At 42.7% G+C, this 20,476-nt stretch overlaps 2 protein-coding genes across 2 annotated transcripts; one reads left to right on the forward strand and one right to left on the reverse strand.

The window, feature by feature from the left end:
* The first annotated feature begins 643 nt into the window (after positions 1–643).
* Positions 644–1,453, forward strand: LOC138902099 (uncharacterized). Its single transcript, XM_070189911.1, has 2 exons — positions 644–964; positions 1,217–1,453. The coding sequence occupies exons 1-2, from the start codon at positions 644–646 to the stop codon at positions 1,451–1,453; spliced, it is 558 nt and encodes a 185-aa protein (XP_070046012.1).
* Positions 1,454–7,845: 6,392 nt separating this feature from the next.
* Positions 7,846–9,725, reverse strand: LOC138902100 (uncharacterized). Its single transcript, XM_070189912.1, has 4 exons — positions 9,561–9,725; positions 8,490–8,613; positions 8,240–8,357; positions 7,846–8,113 (listed from the first exon to the last, which is right to left on the reverse strand). Exons 1-4 carry the CDS (start codon positions 9,723–9,725, stop codon positions 7,846–7,848), a joined length of 675 nt encoding a protein of 224 aa, XP_070046013.1.
* Between the last annotated feature and the right edge of the window lie 10,751 nt (positions 9,726–20,476).

Here is a 20,476-nt window from a genome sequence, read left to right on the forward strand (position 1 = left end):
TCGAGGTTAGATTTGATACTTACTGGGTATATGTTGTTTATGTATTCACACTACTCTTCTTCACTAACCGTGCAAGATCTGAGGCAGTGCATCAGAGGGTCATGCCGACGCGCATTCCCGTTACCCTGAGGCCTAGTGGTGAGCTGCTTCTTGAGCGGTTTCGCAGCACCTAGAGTCTCTCTTTTGCACTTATTTTCTATCTATTTTTATTTCAGACAGTAGTTAGAGTTTTGTATATTCTATTAGTGCTCATACACTTATGACACCATGTCTTGAAACACACACTAGTGGACTTAATAGTTTTGGAGTGTTATTATTATTATGATTGCTCTTAGTTGCTTTCATTGTATTTATTTCAAATCTGCTGCTTCTTAATTTCTTAATCAATGGAATTTAATTACTTGAAAACTTATTGAAAAGAGTAATCACATAGTTATTTCACCGTTGGCTTGCCTAGCGGCGACGCTAGGCGCCATCACAGCCTATAGGAGAATTTGGGTCATGACAACAATATGGCCTAGGAATGAAGCCTTCTAGCTAGTATGAAGTTAGAGTACCTCACCTTAAAAAAGAGGTGAAGAAGATAGACAGAATTATTGAGGAGCATAAAGTGGAATGGAACAAGTTTGGATGTTCCATTATGATGGATAAATGGACAACACAGAATGAAAAAATAATCATAAATGTGTTGGTGAACTCTTCAAGAGGGAGTATTTTTCTTGAATCTTACAATGCTAGAAACTCTTCTACGGATGGAAGCAAATTGTACAGCTTGTTTAGAAAGACTATTGATAAAATTGGAAAGAAAAATATTGTACAAGTTGTTACCGATAATGCTAGTGAGAATGTTAGTGCGGGTAAGATGATGGAAGCTATGTATCCACACATTTATTGGACTCCATGTGGTTCCCATTGTATCAATTTGATGTTGGTGGCATATTCAAGGAAAACCCATATGCTTCAGGTAACTTTAATATAGTTATCTTTAAAGCTTTAACTTTATTTATATGTATGTCCTATTAAGTATTAACTATAAAATTGTTATTGTTACTTTTACAGTTTTCACTAAGGCCTTAAAGATATATTCTTACATCAGTCAGAGGCAATTGTTGCTGAATTGGATGAGAAAATTCACAAATGAAAGAAATTTGTGAGACCGGCCAAGACTAGATTTGCAACGGCTTTCTTAACTTTGCATAGTTTTTATTTGCAAAAGAAAAACTTGAGAAATCTGGTTCTTTCAAATGAATGGAAAGATAATAGTTATGCAAAGGAAGCTGCGGGGAAAGAAACTGCCAAAATTTTTATTTCTCCATCATTCTGGAATGACGTCGTTCGGGCTCTTAAAGTTGGTGGTCCTTTGATTAGGGTGCTTCGTATGGTAGATGGGGAGAAAAAACTATCAATGGGCTATCTTTATGAAGCTATGGATAGAGCCAAAGAGACTATTTAAGTGTCATTTGAGGGAGATGTTAGGAAATATGAGAAAGTTTTTAAGATTATTGATAATAGGTGGTCGAATCAACTCCATCTACCTTTGCATGCAGCATGCCATATTCTGAACCTGGGATTATTTTACAAGAATAGTAGAGATGACACTTTGGATTCAGAGGTGTGGGTTGGATACCATCAATGTCTTGAGAAGTTGGTCCCCTATTCAACGATGGTAGATCAAATAGGGGAGGAGTTTGGTAGGTACTCACAAGTAGATGTCCTTTACAAGCGGCCATTAGTACTAGAGACATAAGGTCGCCAGGTAACTAACTTTAATATAGATATCCTTATAGCTTTAATTTAATTTATTTGATTTATTTATACTTATTAACTTTTAAAATATTTTTCTATAGTTGAATGGTGAATTCAATTTGGATATCAAACTCCAAACTTGCAAACGTTTGCCGTCAAAGTACTAAGCCTAACTTGTAGTGCATCTGGATGCGAGAGAAATTGGAGCGTATTTGAGCATGTAAGAAGAAAATTTATTATATTAATATATTCTATATTGTATTATTATTAGTATCTATTAATTAATCTAAACAACTTATGCGCAGATTCACTCCAAGAAAAGGAATAAGCTTCAGCTATCGTGTCTCAATGATCTAGTGTATACTAAATACAATAGGCTTGATATATTTATTAATATATAATTATTATTTAGTTTTTAGTTATATATAATATTTTATTTTTTGTATAAATTATCGCTTCACATCAAAATGCGAGTGCTTCGCTGCGCGCCTGTAATGACCCGACCGATCACTTTGAGTACTTCAGCCCCGTTTTCCCATTTACTGCTCAATTTGTGCTTTACAATTGTTATGTGACTTGCCAAGGTAATTTGTTCGGGTCCGGTAAGATTTTGGAATAAAATCGGAACATTTAGTCTCAAGGATGAAAGTTTAAGTTGAAATAATTGACCGGATGATAAAACATGTGTAAACGATCCCATATTAGAATTTTAATGATTCCAATAGCTCCGTATATTTATTTTGGACTTAGGAGCAGGTCCGAAAAATTATTTGGAAGTCCGTAGTTAAATTAGGCTTGAAATGGGTAAAATAGAAATTTAAGTTCAGAAGTGATTATGGTTCGGGTTGGGGCGAGAGAGCCTCCATGACTTGCTGATCTAATGAGTGGTTATGAGATTCCACGTGTTTCATTTAATATCAGCACTGTGCGAAGGTTTTGGAATGAGGTTTGGCTTGATATGGGGTTTAATACTAGTACCGGGTTAGTTTGGATTAGTTAATGTGATCGAGAATGGTGTTGCGAGCATGTTGAGTTGTGTAGTATGTTACGTGATTATATATGAGATTATGATTATGGCTTGATATAGCTTGTTCAGACTCATACAGTGTGTAGATGTGAGATTCAGATCTTGAAAATAAATTCTGAATGTTGGAAATTGAATTTCAAGGTTTATGGACTAAGGTTGAAGTAATGATCTTCAATTACGTGATATTGTCAGGCCTATATGGAATAGGGTGGCATGGGATCACCCCCGGGTATGTGCGAGGTAAGATGGAATAGCGATGTGATGGCTTGGAATCAACTCTTGGCGGATTCGAGGACGAACGTATGTTTAAGTGGGGGAGAATGTAACGACCCGGTCGGTCGTTTTGAATATTTAAGCCCCGTTCCCACATTTATTGCTCAATCTATTCTTTACAAATGTTATGTGACTTGCCAGAGTAATTGGTTCAGGTCTGGTGAGGTTTTGGAATGAAATTGAAAAACTAAGTCTCAAGGATGAAAGCTTAAGTTGAAATAATTGACCGGATAATGAAAAATACGTAAACGACCTCGGAATAGAATTATCATGAGTCCAATAGCTCCGTATGTTGATTTTGGACTTAGGAGCGTGTCCGAAAAATTATTTAGAAGTCCATAGTTAAATTAGACTTGAAATGGCTAAAATAGAAATTTAATTTTGAAAGTTTGACCGGGGAGTTGGATTTTTGATATCGGGTTTGGAATCTAGTTCTGAAAAATTTAATAGGTCTGTTATGTTATTTATGACTTGTGTGCAAAATTTAAGGTCAATCGGACTTGATTTGATAGGTTTCAGCATCGAATGTAGAAGTTGGAAACTTTTAGTTTCATTAAGCTTGAATTGGGGTATGATTTGTGGTTTTAGCATTGTTTGATGTGATTTAAGGTTTTGACTAAGTTCGTATGATATTTTGGGACTTGATGGTATGTTTGGTTGAGGTCTTAGAGGCCTCAAGTGAGTTTCGGATGGTTAACGGAATGAATTTTGAACTTGGAACTTGGCTGGAATTTTCTGATGCATGTGCCTGGTTTCCTTCTTCGCGTTCGTGAGTGTCACGACCCAAAAACTAACCGTCATGATGGCGCCTATCGTGGTACTAGGCAAGCCACTACTCAACTATCTTAACATAGTAAAAGCTTTAAAATTTTAGACGGAAGCAATTAATATTTAAGAAAACCTTTTAGGAACAGAAATAAACCCGCTACACAATACAATCTATCCCAAAATCGGGGAGTCATCGAGTACATGAGAATCTATACCAGGAACAGTCTAATACAATGTCTAAGGAATATGAACTGAAATGTGATAAAGAGAATGAAGGAGAGCGAAGGCCTGCGAATGCCATTCAACTACCTCGATAGTCTCCCGGATCAGCTGCTCAAATATCAACACCCGCTATGACCGGGAACACCTGCATCTACACAGATAGTGCAGGGTGTAGCGTGATTACAACCAACTCAGTAAGTAACAATAAAAAATAAGGAACTGAAATATAGTGACGAGCTATAAAGTTATAGATCATTATCAGAAATCTCAACAAGAAAGTAGACCTGCTTTCAAATTCAGCAATTTAAGTCAAATCAATTTATACATGCCAAGTTCGAGAAAAATATTGATACAAAATCCCTTAGAAGTTTGAAAACAATGACATATAACAACTATGTGCAACAACAATAGAAGCAAATACCGCCTCTCAGGGCAACAATCACTCAATCTTTCTCAATAGCTCATCACTCAGCTCTCAGCCCTCAACATTCACACTCAATAGGTACCTACGCTCACTGGGGGTGTACAGACTCTGGAGGGGCTCCTTCAGCTCAAGCGCTATATCGCTGCGTCGTGCAGCCCGATCCCATACAAATAGCCATAAGACTCGTTGCGGCGTGCAACCCGATCCATATGTATATACAGCCCTGAGGCTCGTTGTGGCATGCGACCCGATCCATATACATACATATAGCTCATAGCTCGGCACTCAGGCCCTAACTCAGTCACCAACCTCTCCAGTCTCTTGGGCTCTCAGAACTAATAAAAATCAGCCCAAACAAATATAATATATTGCATCAGCAAGAAACAAGAAGAGACTGATATATGATACACAAGTAATCTGTGACTGCGTACAGAACATCAATTAGAAATTAATTCAACGAGTACATGACTTCTGCAGGTCCCAATAGCGTAGTCACCGATCCTAAACATGACTCCTAACAGGATTTATAGTCAAATTTCTACAACATAGGGAGAGCATATAGCTAACAACAAGTTATTCAACTTTACAGTTCCACGGAATGGACCAAGTAACTATTCCTATGGTGCACGCCCACATGCCCATCACCCAGCACGTGCGTCACCATCAAACAATCATATAACAACAAAATCCGGGGTTTCATACCCTCAGGACCAGATTTAAAACTGTTACTTACCTCAAACCGCATAAAACTCTACTCCAAAGTGCCCTTGCCTCTCGAATCGGTCCCCAAACGCCCCGAATCTAGCCACAAGCAGTATAATACAATTAATATAGTCTAAAGGAATCAATTCCATAAGAAAAACACGAAACTATAAGCCAAAATCCGAATTTGGCTCGAAAACCCCCGAGTCCACGTCTCGAAATCCGACAAAAGTCATAAAACCTGAACAGCCATTCACTCACGCGTCTAACCATACCAAATTTATCAAAATCCGACACCATTTGATCATCCAAATCCCCAAAAATTCACTCTCCAATTCACTAGCCCTAAACTCCCAAATTTCACCTAAAACACTCACCAACTAGGTGTAAAATCAGTGGAAAAATATCATTTTTGAAGATAAATGGATACAAGGAGCTTATATCAATAATAACTTCAAAATCCCTCTTAAAATCCTCCAAACTCCGAGCTCAACGCGGTGAAAATGGTGAAAAATTTTGAAGTCTCGTATATATATGCTCTGCCCAGGCCTTTCGCACCTGTGACTTCTCATCTGCACCTGCGGAATCGCTTTTGCAGTTATACCTCTACTTCTGTGGAAACCACTTAAGCCACTGGGCTCGCACCTGCGCTCCAGGTCTCGCACATGCGGAGGCGCTTCTGCGGCCCTTCGTCCGCTTTTGCGTAAATGCCCAAGCCTTCAAACTTCGCATTTGCGGAGCTATTCATGCATCTACGGGCTCGCAGATGCACATCCTCAGACGCACCTGCATCCCCTGCCCTTCCTGGCCTTGCCCGCTTCTGCGGCCACTGTCTTCACTTTTGCAGGCTCGCACCTGCGATAAAACTTCCGAAGGTGCGATTACACCAGCTGAGTCCAAACTTCAGTAGTCTTCCAACTTCAAAACTTGGTCCGTTAACCACCCGAAATCAACCTGAGGCCCCCGGGACCTCAACCAAACTACCAACAAGTTTTATAACCCAATACGAACTTAGTCGAATCCTCAAACCACCTCAAACAACCTCAAAACACGAATTACACACGGATTCAAGCCTAATGAATTTCGAAATTTTCAAATTCTACAAACGACGCCCAAACCTATCAAATTACGTCCGATTGACCTCAAATTTTGCACACAAGTCATAAATGACACCACGAACCTACTCCAACTTCCGGAAATCCAATCCGACCCTGATATCAAAAATTTCACTCCCGATCAAACTTTTCAAAATTCTAACTTTCGCCATTTCAAGCCTAATTCTACTCCCGACCTCTAAATCACAATCAGGACACATTCGTAAGTCAAGAATCACCCAATGAAGTTAACGGAACCATCAAAATTCCAATCCGAGGTTGTTTACACATAAGTCGATATCCGGTCGACGTTTCCAACTTAATCTTTTAATTAAGAGACTAAGTGTCTCAATTCACTCTGAATTCTCTCTGGACCCGAACCAACTAACCCGATAAGTCATAAAGCAACAGTGAAGTACAAAAATGAGCAAAAAAGGGTAATTGGGCTACAACTCTCGAAACGACCGGTCAGTTTGTTACATCCTCCCCCTCTTAAATAAATGTTCATCCTCGAACGGGTCTAGAAACATACCCAGAGTCTTAAATAGGTGTGGATATCTGCTCCGCATCTCCCGCTCGGTCTCCGAAGTAGCCTCCTCAATAAGCCGACCTCTCCACTGCACCTATATTGAAGCTATATCCTTTGTCCTCAACTTTCAAACCTGTCGACCCAGAATAGCCACCAGCTCCACATCGTAAGTCAAATCACCATCCAACTTAACCGTGCTGAAATCCAAAACATGAGATGGGTTGCCAACATACTTTCGGAGCATAGAAACATGAAATACTGGATGCACACTCGACAAGCTAGGTGGCAAGGCAAGCTTGTAGGACACCTCCCCAATCCTCTAAAGTACCTCAAACGGCCCAATGAACCGAGGGTTCAACTTGCCCTTCTTCCCGAACCACATAGCACCCTTCATGGGTGAAACCTTCGACATAACCTTCTCCCCAACCATGTAAGACACATCACGGACCTTCCTGTCGGCATAGCTCTTCTGTCTAGATTGCGTCGTGCGAAGCCGCTGCTGAATCAATTTAACCTTGTCCAATGCATCCTGAACTAAGTCTGTACCCAATAACCTAGCCTCACCGGGCTCAAACCAACCCACCAAAGATCTAGATTGCCTCACATACAAGGCCTCATACGGGGCCATCTGGATGCTCGATTGATAACTGTTGTTGTAAGCAAACTCCACGAGTGGCAGAAACTGGTCCCATGAACCCCTAAAATCAATGACACATGCATATATCATATCCTCCAATATCTGAATAGTGCACTTGGACTTCCCGTCCATCTGAGTGTGAAATGTTGTACTCAACTCCACCTAAGTGCCCAAATCTCGCTGCACGGCTCTCCAAAACTATAATGTAAACTATGTGCCTCTATCTGAAATAATGGATACCGGCACACCGTGAAGACGGACAATCTCTCTGATGTAAATCTCAGCCAGCCACTCTGAATAATAAGTGGTGCCCACTGGAATGAAGTGCACGGACTTGGTCAGCCGATCCACAGTCACCCAAATAGCATCAAACTTTCTCAAAGTCAGTGGGAGCCCAACTATGAAATCCATGGTGATCCGCTCTCACTTCCACTCTGGAATATCTATCCTCTGAAGAAAGCCACCTGGTCTCTGATGCTCATATTTTATCTGCTGACAATTAAGGCATCGAGCTACAAACCCCACTATGTCCTTCTTCATCCTCCTCCACCAATAGTGCTGCCTCAAGTCCTGATACATTTTTGTGGTACCCGGATAAATGAAATATCGCGAACTGTGGCCCTCTTGAAGAATCAACTCACGTAGCCCATCCACATTGGGCACACAAATCCTACCATTCATCCTCAATACCCTATCCTTGAGGACAAGCAAATGAGGATCATCATACTAGCACTCTCTGATGCGATCAAATAAGGAATACCGAGGAACCACACAAGCGAGAACCCGACTGGGCTCTGAAATCTCCAATCTCACAAACCGGTTGGCCAAAGCATGAACATAAACCGCAAGAGCTCTCTCTCCAACGGGAAGAAAAGCAAGACTACCCATACTCACTACCTTCCTACTCAAGGCATCAGCTACCATATTGGCCTTCCCTGGATGATACAGAATAGTGATGTCATAGTCCTTTAACAGCTCCAACCATCTCAGCTACCTCAGATTGAGATCCTTCTATTTGAACAAGTGGTGGAGGATCCGATGATCCGTAAACACCTCACAAGACACACCGTAGAAGTAATGCCTCCAAGTCTTCAATGCATGAACGATGGCAGCTAGTTCCAAATCATGAACAAGGTTGTTCTTCTCATTAGGCTTCAACTGGCGCGAATCATAAGCAATCACTCTACCTTCCTGCATCAACACACACCCAATGTTGATCCGAGATGCATCTCAATACACTGTATAAGAGCCCGCAACTGACGACAAAACTAGAACTGGAGCTGTGGTCAAGGCAGTCTTGAGCTTCTGAAAGCTCTCCTCACACTCATCCGACCACCAGAAAGGAGCACCCTTTTGAGTCAATTTTATCAAGGGCGATGTTATAGACAAGATACCCTCCATGAAGCGACGATAATAACTGGCCAAGCCAAGAAACCTCCTAATATCCGTAGATGAGGACGGTCTGGGCTAACTCTGAACCGCCTCTATCTTTTTCGGATCCACCTAAATACCCTCACTAGACACCACGTGCCCCAAGAATGCTATCGAGCTGAGCTAAAACTCGCACTTGGAGAACTTGGCATAAAGTTTCTCCTCCCTCAACCGCTGCAACACAACATTTAGATGCTGGGCGTGCTCCTCCTGACTACGAGAGCACACCAGGATATCGTCAATAAATGCAATAACAAACGAGTCAAGATAAGGCTGAAATACACTGTTCATCAGATGCATGAACGCTGCTGGGGCGTTAGTCAGCCCAAAAGAAAACACAAAGAACGCATAATGACCATAACGAGTTCTGAAAGTTGTCTTAAGAATATCCGAGTCCCGAATCTTCAACTGGTGATACCCAGACCTCAAATCAATCTTGGAGAACACCCTCGATCCCTGAAGCTGGTCAAATAGGTCATCAATGACGACAAAGGATACTTGTTCTTGATTGTGACATTGTTCAATTGCCTATAATTAATGCACATTATCATAGTACTATCCTTCTTCTTCAGAAACAGAACAGGTGCACCCCAAGGTGACACACTAGGCCTAATAAACCCCTTATCAAGGAGTTCCTGAAGCTACTCCTTCAATTCTGCCGGTGCCATACGATACGGTGGAATAGAAATGGGCTCAGTGTCTGGAACCAAATCAATACCAAAGTCAATACCCCTATCAGGCGGCATACCCGACAGGTCTGCAGGAAATACATACGGAAAATCTCGCACCACCGGAACATAATCAATATCAGGGTTCTCTGCACTAATATCCCTCACAAAAGCCAGATAAGATAAACAACCCTTCTCAACCATCCGCTGAGCCTTCAAGTATGAAATCACTCTACTGGGAAAATAGTCTATAGAGCCGCACCACTCAACCCTCGGCAACCCCGGCATCGCCAACGTCACGGTCTTAGCGTGACAATCTAGAACCACATGACATGGAGACAACCAGTCCATACCCAAAATCACGTCAAAATTGACCATACTAAGAAACAAAAGATCTACTTTGGTCTCCAAACTCCTAATAGTCACCACGCATGATCGATATACTCGGTCCACAATAATAGTATCTCCCACCGGACTAGATACATGAACAGATGAAACTAGAGACTCACGGGGCCTATCTAGATAATGAGCAAAATATGAGGACACATATGAATAAGTAGAACCAGGGTCAAATAATACAGAGGCATCTATGTGGCAAACTGAGACAATACCTGTGATCACAGCATCCGAAGCAATGACATCTGGTATGGCGGAAAGAGCATAGAATCGGCCTGACCGCTATCTGATCAGCCTCTGCCTCTAGGGTGATCTCTAGCTGACTGGTCCCCACCCCGAGCTGGCTGAGCGGGTGGTAAAGTAACAGGTGATGAAGCCGTATTTTGACTCCTCTGCTGAACCGGACCTTCCGTAAGGCGGGGATAATATCTCCTGATGTGGCCAAACTCTCCATACTCATAGCAACTCCCCAGTGCTAGTGGTGGGGATTAGAGGGGGCCCCAAGCACCAGGATAACTGGTAGAAGGACCTGGCATAGACGAGACTTGACCCGATGGGGCACAAGATGAACTCTGAGCTGGAATGACACTAAGAGGTGAGTGACCCTACTGATAACTGTGTGAACCATAGCCAGATGATTCACCACGGTGAACAAGTCGAGCCGTCCGAGCATGCTTGTAAGGACGACCCATGTCGTGGTAGAACTGACCCCCATAAGCAACACCGCTGAATCCACCCCGTCCCCGAGGCATCTTGGCCTCCCTCTCAATCCACTCCTGGCTACAGACCATCTCTATCTGATGAGCAATGTCAAGAACCTCATCGAAAGTAGCACCAGACACCCTCTCTCTAGTCACAAGCAGCCGTAGCTGAAATGTGAGGCCATCAATGAACCTCATGATCCTCTCCCTATCGGTGGGAACCAACCAGACTGCATGATAGGCCTACTCAAAAAACCTCATCTCGTACTGCATCACAAACATATCACCCTGACGAAACTGCTCGAACTGCCTGCGCAGCTCCTCTCTGCGAAACTGAGGCAGGAACTTCTCCAGGAAGAGAACGGAGAACTCCTGCCATGTAAGGGGTGCTGTGCCGACCGACCTACGCCTCTCATAAGCATCCCACCAACTGAAGGTAGCCCAGATAATTGAAAAGTAGTGAACAAGACCCCACTGGTCTCCAGAATACATGCTGTACGGAGAATCCTATGACACTTGTCCAAGAAACCCTGGGCATCCTTCGCTTCTATACCACTGAAAGATGGAGGCTGGAGTCTCCCAAACCTCTCCAATCTCCGCTGCTCATCATCAGACATAACAGGAACCACATGGGCATGAGCAGCTGCAACCGGCTGGGATGGAAGTGCCCCCAGTATCTGAAGTCCCTGTATTACCTAATCTGGAGTACGGGCAGCAGGGGTATAAGTACCTCCCCCGGCCTAAGAAGTGGCAGGTGCGGCCTGAGCCGGAGCCGCCTGACCAAGGTCGGTGCAAACTGTCAGAATCTGAGCTAAGGCCTCCTGAAGGCCTGGAATCATAATGGGCACAGGTGGTGTCTGAGCTGGTCCCACTAACTCATCCACAACTGGAACCTGCTCCTGAACTAAGGCAACTGGTGTATCTGCAGGTGTTGCCCTAGCTGCTGTGCGAACTGCACCTCTGCCCCTACCGCGACCTCGGCCTCTCGCGGACTCGACTGGTGGTACTGGTGGCTGTCCACCCTGCCCAGTAGTACGTGTCCTCACCATCTGTGAGAGAATAGAATAATAAAAGTTTAGTTATCCGAATCAACAGATTTGCACGACAAGAATTCACGAATGTGAAGTTTTCTAAGGGTTTGGCAGCCTCTCGAAGATAAGTACAGACGTCTCCGTACCGATCCGCAAGACCCTACTAAACCTGCTCATGACTAGTGAAACCTATGTAACCTAGGCTTTAATACCAACTTGTCATGACCCAAAAACTAACCGCCGTGATGGCGCCTATCATGGTACTAGGCAAGCCACTACCCAACTATCTTAACATAGTAAAAGCTTTAACATTTTAGACGGAAGCAATTAATATTTAAGAAAACCTTTTAGGAACAGAAATAAACCCACTACACAACACAATCTATCTCAAAATCGGGGAGTCATCGAGTACATGAGCATCTATACCAGGAACAGTCTAATACAACGTCTAAGGAATAAGAACTGAAATGCGATAAAGAGAATGAAGGAGAGCCAAGGCCTGCGAACGCCATGCAACTACCTCGATAGTCTCCGGGATCAGCTGCGTAAATATCAACACCCGCTATGACCGGGAACACCTGGATCTGCACACGAAGTGCAGGGTTTAGCGTGAGTACAACCAACTCAGTAATTAACAATAAAAAATAAGGAACTGAAAGATAGTGACAAGCTATGCAATTTAGTTCATTATTAGAAATCTCAACAAGAAAGTAGACCTCCTTTCAAATTCGGTAGTTTAAGTCAAATCAATTTTTAAATGCCAAGTTCGAGAAAACTCTTGATACAAAATCCCTGAGAAGTTTCAAAATGATGGAATATAACAAATATGTGAAACAACAATAGAAGCAAATACCGCCTCTCAAGGCAATAGTCACACAATCTTTCTCAATAGCTCATCACTCGGCTTTCAGTCCTCAACACTCACACTCAATAGGTACCTGCGCTCACTGGGGGTGTACGGACTCTTGAAGGGCTCCTTTAGCCCAAGCGCTATATTGCTGCGGTGTGCAGCCCGATCCCATATAAATAGCCATAAGGCTCGTTGCGGCGTGCAACCCGATCTATATGTATATACAACCTTGAGGCTCGTTGCGGCGTGCAACCCGATCCATATACATACATATAGCTCACAACACAGCACTTAGGCCCTAACTCAGTCACCAACCTCTCCAGTCTCTAGGGCTCTAAGAATCTCATACAAATCAGCTCAAACAAAGATAATATAATTCATCAACAAGAAACAAGAAGAGACTGAGATATGATACACAAGTAATCTGTGACTGAGTATAGAACATCAATTATCAATTAATGCAACGAGTACATGACCTCTGTAGGTCCCAACAATGTAGTCCTATAGACTAAGCATGACTCCTAACATGATTTGCAGTCAAATTTCTATAACACAGGGAGAGCATATAGCTAACAATAAGTTATTCAACTTTACAGTTCCACGGAATGGACAAAGTTACAATTCTTACGGTGCACACCCACACGCCCGTCACACAGCATGTGCGTCACCACCAAACAATCATATAACAACAAAATCTGGGGTTTATACACTCAGGACCATATTTAAAATAGTTACTTACCTCAAACAGCGCAAAACTCTACTCCAAAGTTCCCTCGCCTATCTAATCGATCTCTAAATGCCCCAAATCTAGCCACAAACAGTACAATACAATTAATATAGGCTAAAGGAATCAATTTCATAAGAAAAATACGAAAGTATAAGCCAAAATCCGAAATGAGCTCAAATCGGCTCCAAGGCCCACATCTCGAAATCCGACAAAAGTCACAAAACGTGAAAGCTCATTCAGTCACTAGTCTAACCATACCAAATTTATCAAAATCTGACACCATTTGGTCATCCAAATCCCCAAAAATTCACTCTCCAATTCTCTAGCCCTAAACCCCCAAATTTCACCTCAAAAACTCACCAACTAGGTGTAAAATCAATGGGAAAACATCATTATTGAAGATAAATGGTCCCAAAGAGCTTACCTCAGTAATCACTTCAAAATCCCTCTAAACATCCTCCAAAATCCGAGCTCAAAGTGGTGAAAATGGTGAAAAATCTCGAAGTCTCGTATTTATATGCTCTACCTAGGCCTTTCGCACCTGCGGCCTCTCATCAGCACCTGCGGAACCGCTTCTGCAGTTATACCTCTACTTCTGCGGAAACCACTTAAGCCACTGGGCTCGCACCTGCGCTTATGGTCTCGCACCTGCGGAGGAGCTTCTGCGGCCCTTCGTCCGCTTCTACGGAAATGCCCAAGCCTTCAAACTTCGCATCTGCAGGCTCGCAAATGTGCATCCTTCTATGCACCTGCTTCCCCTCCCCTTCCTGGCCTTGCCCGCTTTTGTGGCCTCCCTCTTCATTTTTGCGGGCTCGCACCTGCGATAAAACTTCCGCAGGTGCGATTACACCAGCTGAGTCCAAACTTCAGTAGTCTTCAAACTTGGTATGTTAACCACCCGAAATCAACCCGAGGCCCCCGGGACCTCAACCAAACATACTAACAAGTCTTATAACCCAATACGAACTTAGTCGAATCCTCAAATCACATCAAACAACCTCAAAACACGAATTTCACACGGATTCAAGCCTAATGAACTTCAAAATTTCCAAATTCTACAAACGACGCCGAAACTTATCAAATCACATCCGATTGAACTCAAATTTTGCACACAAGTCATAAATGACACCATGCGCCTACTCTAACTTTTGAAAATCCAACCCGACCCCGATATCAAAATGTCCACTCCCAGTCAAACTTTCCAAAATTCTAACTTTCGCCATTTCAAGCCTAATTCTACTCCCGACCTCCAAATCACAATCCGGACCGCTCCTAAGTCTAGAATCACCCAACGGAGCTAACTAAACCATCAAAATTCCAATTCGAGGCCATTTACACATAAGTCGACATCCGATCGACTTTTCCAACTTAAACTTTCAATTAAGAGACTAAATGTCTCAATTCACTCTGAATTCTCTCCAGACCCGAACCAACTAACCCGATAGTCATAAAGCAACAGTGAAGTACAAAAATGAGCAGAAAAAGGGAACAAGGCTACAACTCTCAAAACGACCGGTCGGGTCGTTATAGAGAGTTAGACTCGTGGTTGAATGGGCATTCATATTTTGTAACTTTTGTCGGGTTCCGAGACGGGGGCCCCACAGGCGATTTTTGAGTAAATTTCGAATTTTGTTGGAAAATTAGTATTTTCATATAGAATTAATTCCAATAATTTGTTTTTGATAAGTCTGACTGATAAGAACATTGTCTGAAAAATATAGAACAATACAATAACTAGAGGGAAGAGAGACAAGGTCTTCGGACGCCAAGCAGCTAACTTGATAGTCTCCAATAGATAAATCACTAAGTCTAGCCACCGCCGTATCCGGGAGCACCTGGATCTGCACACGAGGTGCAGAGTGTAGTATGAGTACAACCAACTCAATAAGTAACAAGACTAACCTCTGGGCTGAAAGTAGTGACGAGCTTAGCAGGTATAGTCCAGTATAGAAATAACGGTACAGAAATGTAGGCATGCTTTCAAGTTCAACAGTTAAACTCAGCACATGTAAAAAAAATAGATCAATTCTAAATAATATGAGGAATATTACATCTTTGTATCTACAAACCAATGTACATAGTGTATGTGATGCACCTTAGTGAAAACTTTGTTTACTCACAATCTAAAAATACTCAATCACTCAGTATTGTAAATGGCCATTCCATATATATATATATATATATATATATATATATATATATATATATATATATATATATCAACCGCGCTCACTTTGGGGGGTGCAGACTCCGGAGGGGCTCCTTCAGCCCAAGCGCTATAATAGCCAAATCCAGGCATAAATAAATAAACATAAATATCACTCAAAATCTCCAGTCTCTCGGGCTCTCAATGACATAAAAATCAACCCGACATAATGATATGATGTATCAATACATGACAACAGAGACTGAAATATGATATGCAAGTGACAGATGTGACTGAGTACAAAATTATATTTTAAACAAATAGTTCAACATCAATACAACCCATATCGGTCCCAAAATATATCGGCATGTAGCCTAAACATGATCTTTAATATAAATCTCAGCTCAATTTCTCTAACAAATGGAGAATATGCCGATAATGACATTTATTTAATTATGCAACTCCACGGAATAAATTAAGTCACAATTCCTATGATGCACGAACACACGCCCGTCACCTAGCATCTGCGTCATCTCCAACAATTCATACAACACATACTTCAGGGATTCATACCCTCAAAAATAAGTTTAGAAGTGTTACTCACCTCAATCCGAGCAATTCTTTACTCGGCTATGCCTTTGCCTCACGAATTGGCCTCCTAAAGCACCGTATCGTGTCACAATTAGCTATATGACTTTAATATTATTTAGATGCTCATGTACTAAGTGACACCAGGTTTTGGGAGTATATTTTATATCGGTATGTGGGATTTTTCTATTAAATTTATATATTATTTTTTCAAACTTAAAAGAAATTGTGGCTTATTGAGGTTGTCGGTTTGACTATTATTGAGATAGGCGCCATCACGGCATGCAAAGTTTGGGTCGTAACAAGTTGGTATCAGAGCTTATGTTACATAGGTCTCACGAGTCATGAGCAGGTTTAATAGAGTCTTGCGGATCAGTACAGAGATATCTGTACTTATGTTCGAGAGGCTGCCGAACCCTTAGGAACAATTTTACTTTCTAGTATTTTGTCGTGGGAATTTGTTGATTCTGGAGACTAAAATTCTTTTCTCTCATAGATGGTGAGGACACGTACTTCCGGATCAGACTGTCAATCACCAATGCCACCAGTTAAGGCTGCAAGAGGTCGGGCCGTGGTAGAGGCCGGGGCCGAGGTAGAGGTCGAGGTGTAGCTCGTACAATAGTTGGAGAAGCACCTGTAGCACCACTAGTTGCTCCAGCTTAGGAGCGTAATCCAGATATAGCTGAGCTGACAGGACCAGCTCAGGCACCATCTGTGCCTATTGTGATTCCAGGCATTCAGGAGGCTTTAGCTCAGATTTTGACTGTTTGCACTGGCCTTGCTCAGGTAGTTTTGGCTCAGGCCGCACCTGCCACTTCTCAGGCCGGGGGAGGTTCTCATACCCATGTTGCCCATACTCCAGAGCAGGTAGTGCAGGGACTTTAAATACCAGGGGCACCACCAGTCCAGGTGGTTGCAGCTACTTAGGCCCGAATGGGTCCTATTATGAATGACGAGGAGAAAAAGAGATTAGAGAGGTTTGGGACACTCCATCCTCCAACTTTCAGTGGAACTGAGTTAGAGGATGCTCAGGATTTCTTGGACAGATGTCGGCAGATGCTTCATACAACGGGTATTCTGGATACTAGTGGGGTCTCATTTACTACTTTTTAGCTGATCGGAGCAGCTTTCAAATGGTGGGAGACTTATAAGAGGAGCAGACCAGTTGGTTCAGCACCACTATCGTGGCATGAGTTCTCCGTATTATTTTTGGAGAAGTTTAGGCCACAGACCCGCAAATAGGAACTGCACAGTCAGTTCAAATATTTACATCCGGAGGACTTGTAAGTGATTTAGTATGAGATGCGGTTTTCATAATTGGCCCGTCATGCACTTTGGTTGGTTCCCTTTGAGAGGGAAAAGATCAAGAGGTTCATTAATGGCCTCAACCACCAGTTCCGTTTTGTTATGAATCTGGGGAATGTAGCAGGTGATAAATTCGATGAGGTCGTTGACAGTGCTCGACGGGTAGAGATGGTTTGTACTCAGGAGCGTGAGGAGAGGGAGGCCAAGAGGTCTCGTGGTCCGGGTAATTCCAGTGGCTTTCTTTTGAGCGACATCCCTATCATAGTAGGGGTCGTCTTTATAGGCCTGCTCAGATGGTTCGTTCAGCTCTTCGCTGCGCATCAGCTAGCCATGGTTCATACATGTCATGACCCAAAAACCTAACCTGTCGTGATGGCGCCTATCGTGGAACTAGGCAAGCCGACTCATTTCAAAACAAAACTGATATTTTTATTTCAAAGATAATTTCAATGCTATTTAACATAAAACCTTCATTTAAGGAGTTCAAATCAAAGAAAACAAAAGTGTGGAAAAGAAAAGCCCGACATCGGGGTGTCACTAGCCATGAGCATCTACTATAATTTGTCTAACAATATCAAGGCTAACTCAGCCTGGAAAATAGCTAAATACAACTAGAGGAAGATAAGAGGGAGAAGAGCAGGGGCTGCGATCGCCAAACAGCTACCTTACTATCTCCAAGAAAATCTGCAACCAGAACACTCAATAACCGCTACCATGTCCAGCTACACCTGAATCTGCACACAAGGTGCAGGGAGTAACGTGAGTACGCCAACTCAGTTAATAACAACAATAAATAAAGACTGAGCAGTAGTGACGAGCAATAAAGCATATAACGTTCATATCAGAAAATCTCAGTAAAATGCCACATGCTTTTAAAAATCAGGATTTGAATCAAACATCTCGTTTAAACCCGGTTCCAGTAAAAATCATTTAAAGATATTTTTCCAATAATTTTTTCAAACAAAGGCTCAATGCAAAGGTGAGCAAAAATGATGAAATCATAAACAACCCCTCGGGCAAAACATCACTCATACACAGCCCCTCGGGCAAACCTCACAATCACTCGTGCTACTCGGGCATACCTCATAATCACTCATGCCTCCTAGTCACTCAGCACTCGGCACTCGACACTCGCACTCAGTAGGCACCTGCGCTCACTGGGGGGTGTGTACAGATTCCGGAGGGGCTCCTTCAGCCCAAGCGCTATAATCTGCACGGACAACTCACGTTCTATAATAATAAAGTATGTTGCAGGCGGCTAGCCCCGATCCACACTCATCCTCACAAATCAGGCCCTTGGCCTCACTCAGTCATAAATATGCTGCAGGCGGGAAGCCTTGATCCATACTCATCCTCACAAATCAGGCCCTCGGCCTCACTCAGTCATAAATCTCTTAAGCCACTCGGGCATTTCAGTAAAACAAGGCATTCGGCCCAAAACATTTATATGCATCAAAATAGAGTCATAAAACTGAGTTATGCGGTAAACAAGTATAAACATGACTGAGTATAGATTTTCAATCGAAAACAATGAGAGGATGGTAAGAAACAGCCCCTAAGGGTCCAAACAGCTTTGGCGCAAGCCCCAAACATGGCATTCAGCCCAATTTACAGAAATTCTTTCTAAAACATATAAGTATCATATGGTTTCAACAAAGTATGCAACTTTATAGTTGCTATGGGACGAACCAAGTCACAAATCCCCAACAATGCTTGCCCACACGCCCGTCACCTAGCATGTGCGTCACTAAAAATAGTAGAATGATACAAAATTCGGGGTTTCATACCCTTAGGACCAGATTTACAATCGTTACTTACCTCAAATCGGTCAAATCTCTAACCCGCAATGATCTTGCCTCTGGACTCGGCCTCCAAATGCTCCGAATCTATTCACAATAAGTACAATACCATCAATACGCACTAATAGAATAAATTCCACAAGAAAAACTATAAAATTAGACCAAAACCCGAAATTGGCTCAAACCCGGCCCCCGAGCCCACATCTCGAAATTTGACAAAATTTACAAAACTAGAAAGCTCATTGACTCATGAGCCTAACCATACAAAATTCATCAAAATCCGACATCGTTTGATCCTTCAAATCCTTAAATTACTTTTCAAACTTTCCCAGCCCTATCCCCTCATTTTCACTAATTACCATGATTAACAATGGCAAAACACTATATATACAAGTATTAGGGCTCAAGTAACTTACCTTAACGAAACCCCCTTGATTCCCTCTTCAAACCCCTCCAAAAACTCCAAAAACCGAGTTGAAATTGTGAAGAATGACCAAAATTCGCGAAGGGTTCTATTTATGGTTTCTGCCCAGGTTTTTTCGCACCTGCGGCCATTTTCTCGCATCCACGCGACCGCACCTGCGGTCTAAGAAGCTGCACCTATGCAACACACTTAATCACCCAGCTTCCGCACCTGCGGACCCCTTCCTCGCACCTGTGGACTCGCATCTGCGATCCCAGGTGCGCATCTGCGAAACCAGTCCAAACTCCTCATCTCCGCATCTGCGCTCAAGGCCTCGCATCTGCGGGCTCGCAGATGCGGCCAATTCTTCGCACCTGCGTTCCCAGCCTTGGCCCAGTGTCGCCCGCACTTGTGCACTCCCCACGCGCACCAGCGGCCTCGCACCTGTGACCCTTTCTTCCGCAGGTGCGGAAATAGCAGAAGTAGCAGCTCGAGCTGCAATTTCCAACTTCAACAAATCCGTTAACCACCTGGAATCATCCTGAGGCCCTCAGGACTTCAACAAAAAATACCAACAAGTCATATATCAACATACAAACTTAGTCGAACCTTCGAATCACTCAAAACAACATCCAAACACCAAATTACCCTCGGATTCAAGCCTAAGAACTTCTAAATTTTCAAATTCGGCAACCGATGCCGAAACCAACCAAACCACATCCGAATGACCTCAAATTTTGCACACACGTCACAAATAACACTATGAACCTACTCCAACTTCCGGAATTCCATTCCGACCCCGATATCAAATTTTCCACTTCCGATCGAAATCGCCAAATTTCCAATTTCACCAATTCAAGATTAATTCTACCACAGACCTCCAAATCATATTCTGGATGCTCTCCTAAGTCCAAAATCACCTAACGGAGCTAACGGAACCATCAGAATTCAAATCAGAGATCGCTTACACATAGGTCAACATCCGGTTGACTTTTCTAACTTAAGTTTC

Source organism: Nicotiana tomentosiformis, chromosome 11, assembly GCF_000390325.3.
Source record: "Nicotiana tomentosiformis chromosome 11, ASM39032v3, whole genome shotgun sequence".
Classification (NCBI taxonomy): Eukaryota; Viridiplantae; Streptophyta; class Magnoliopsida; order Solanales; family Solanaceae; genus Nicotiana; species Nicotiana tomentosiformis.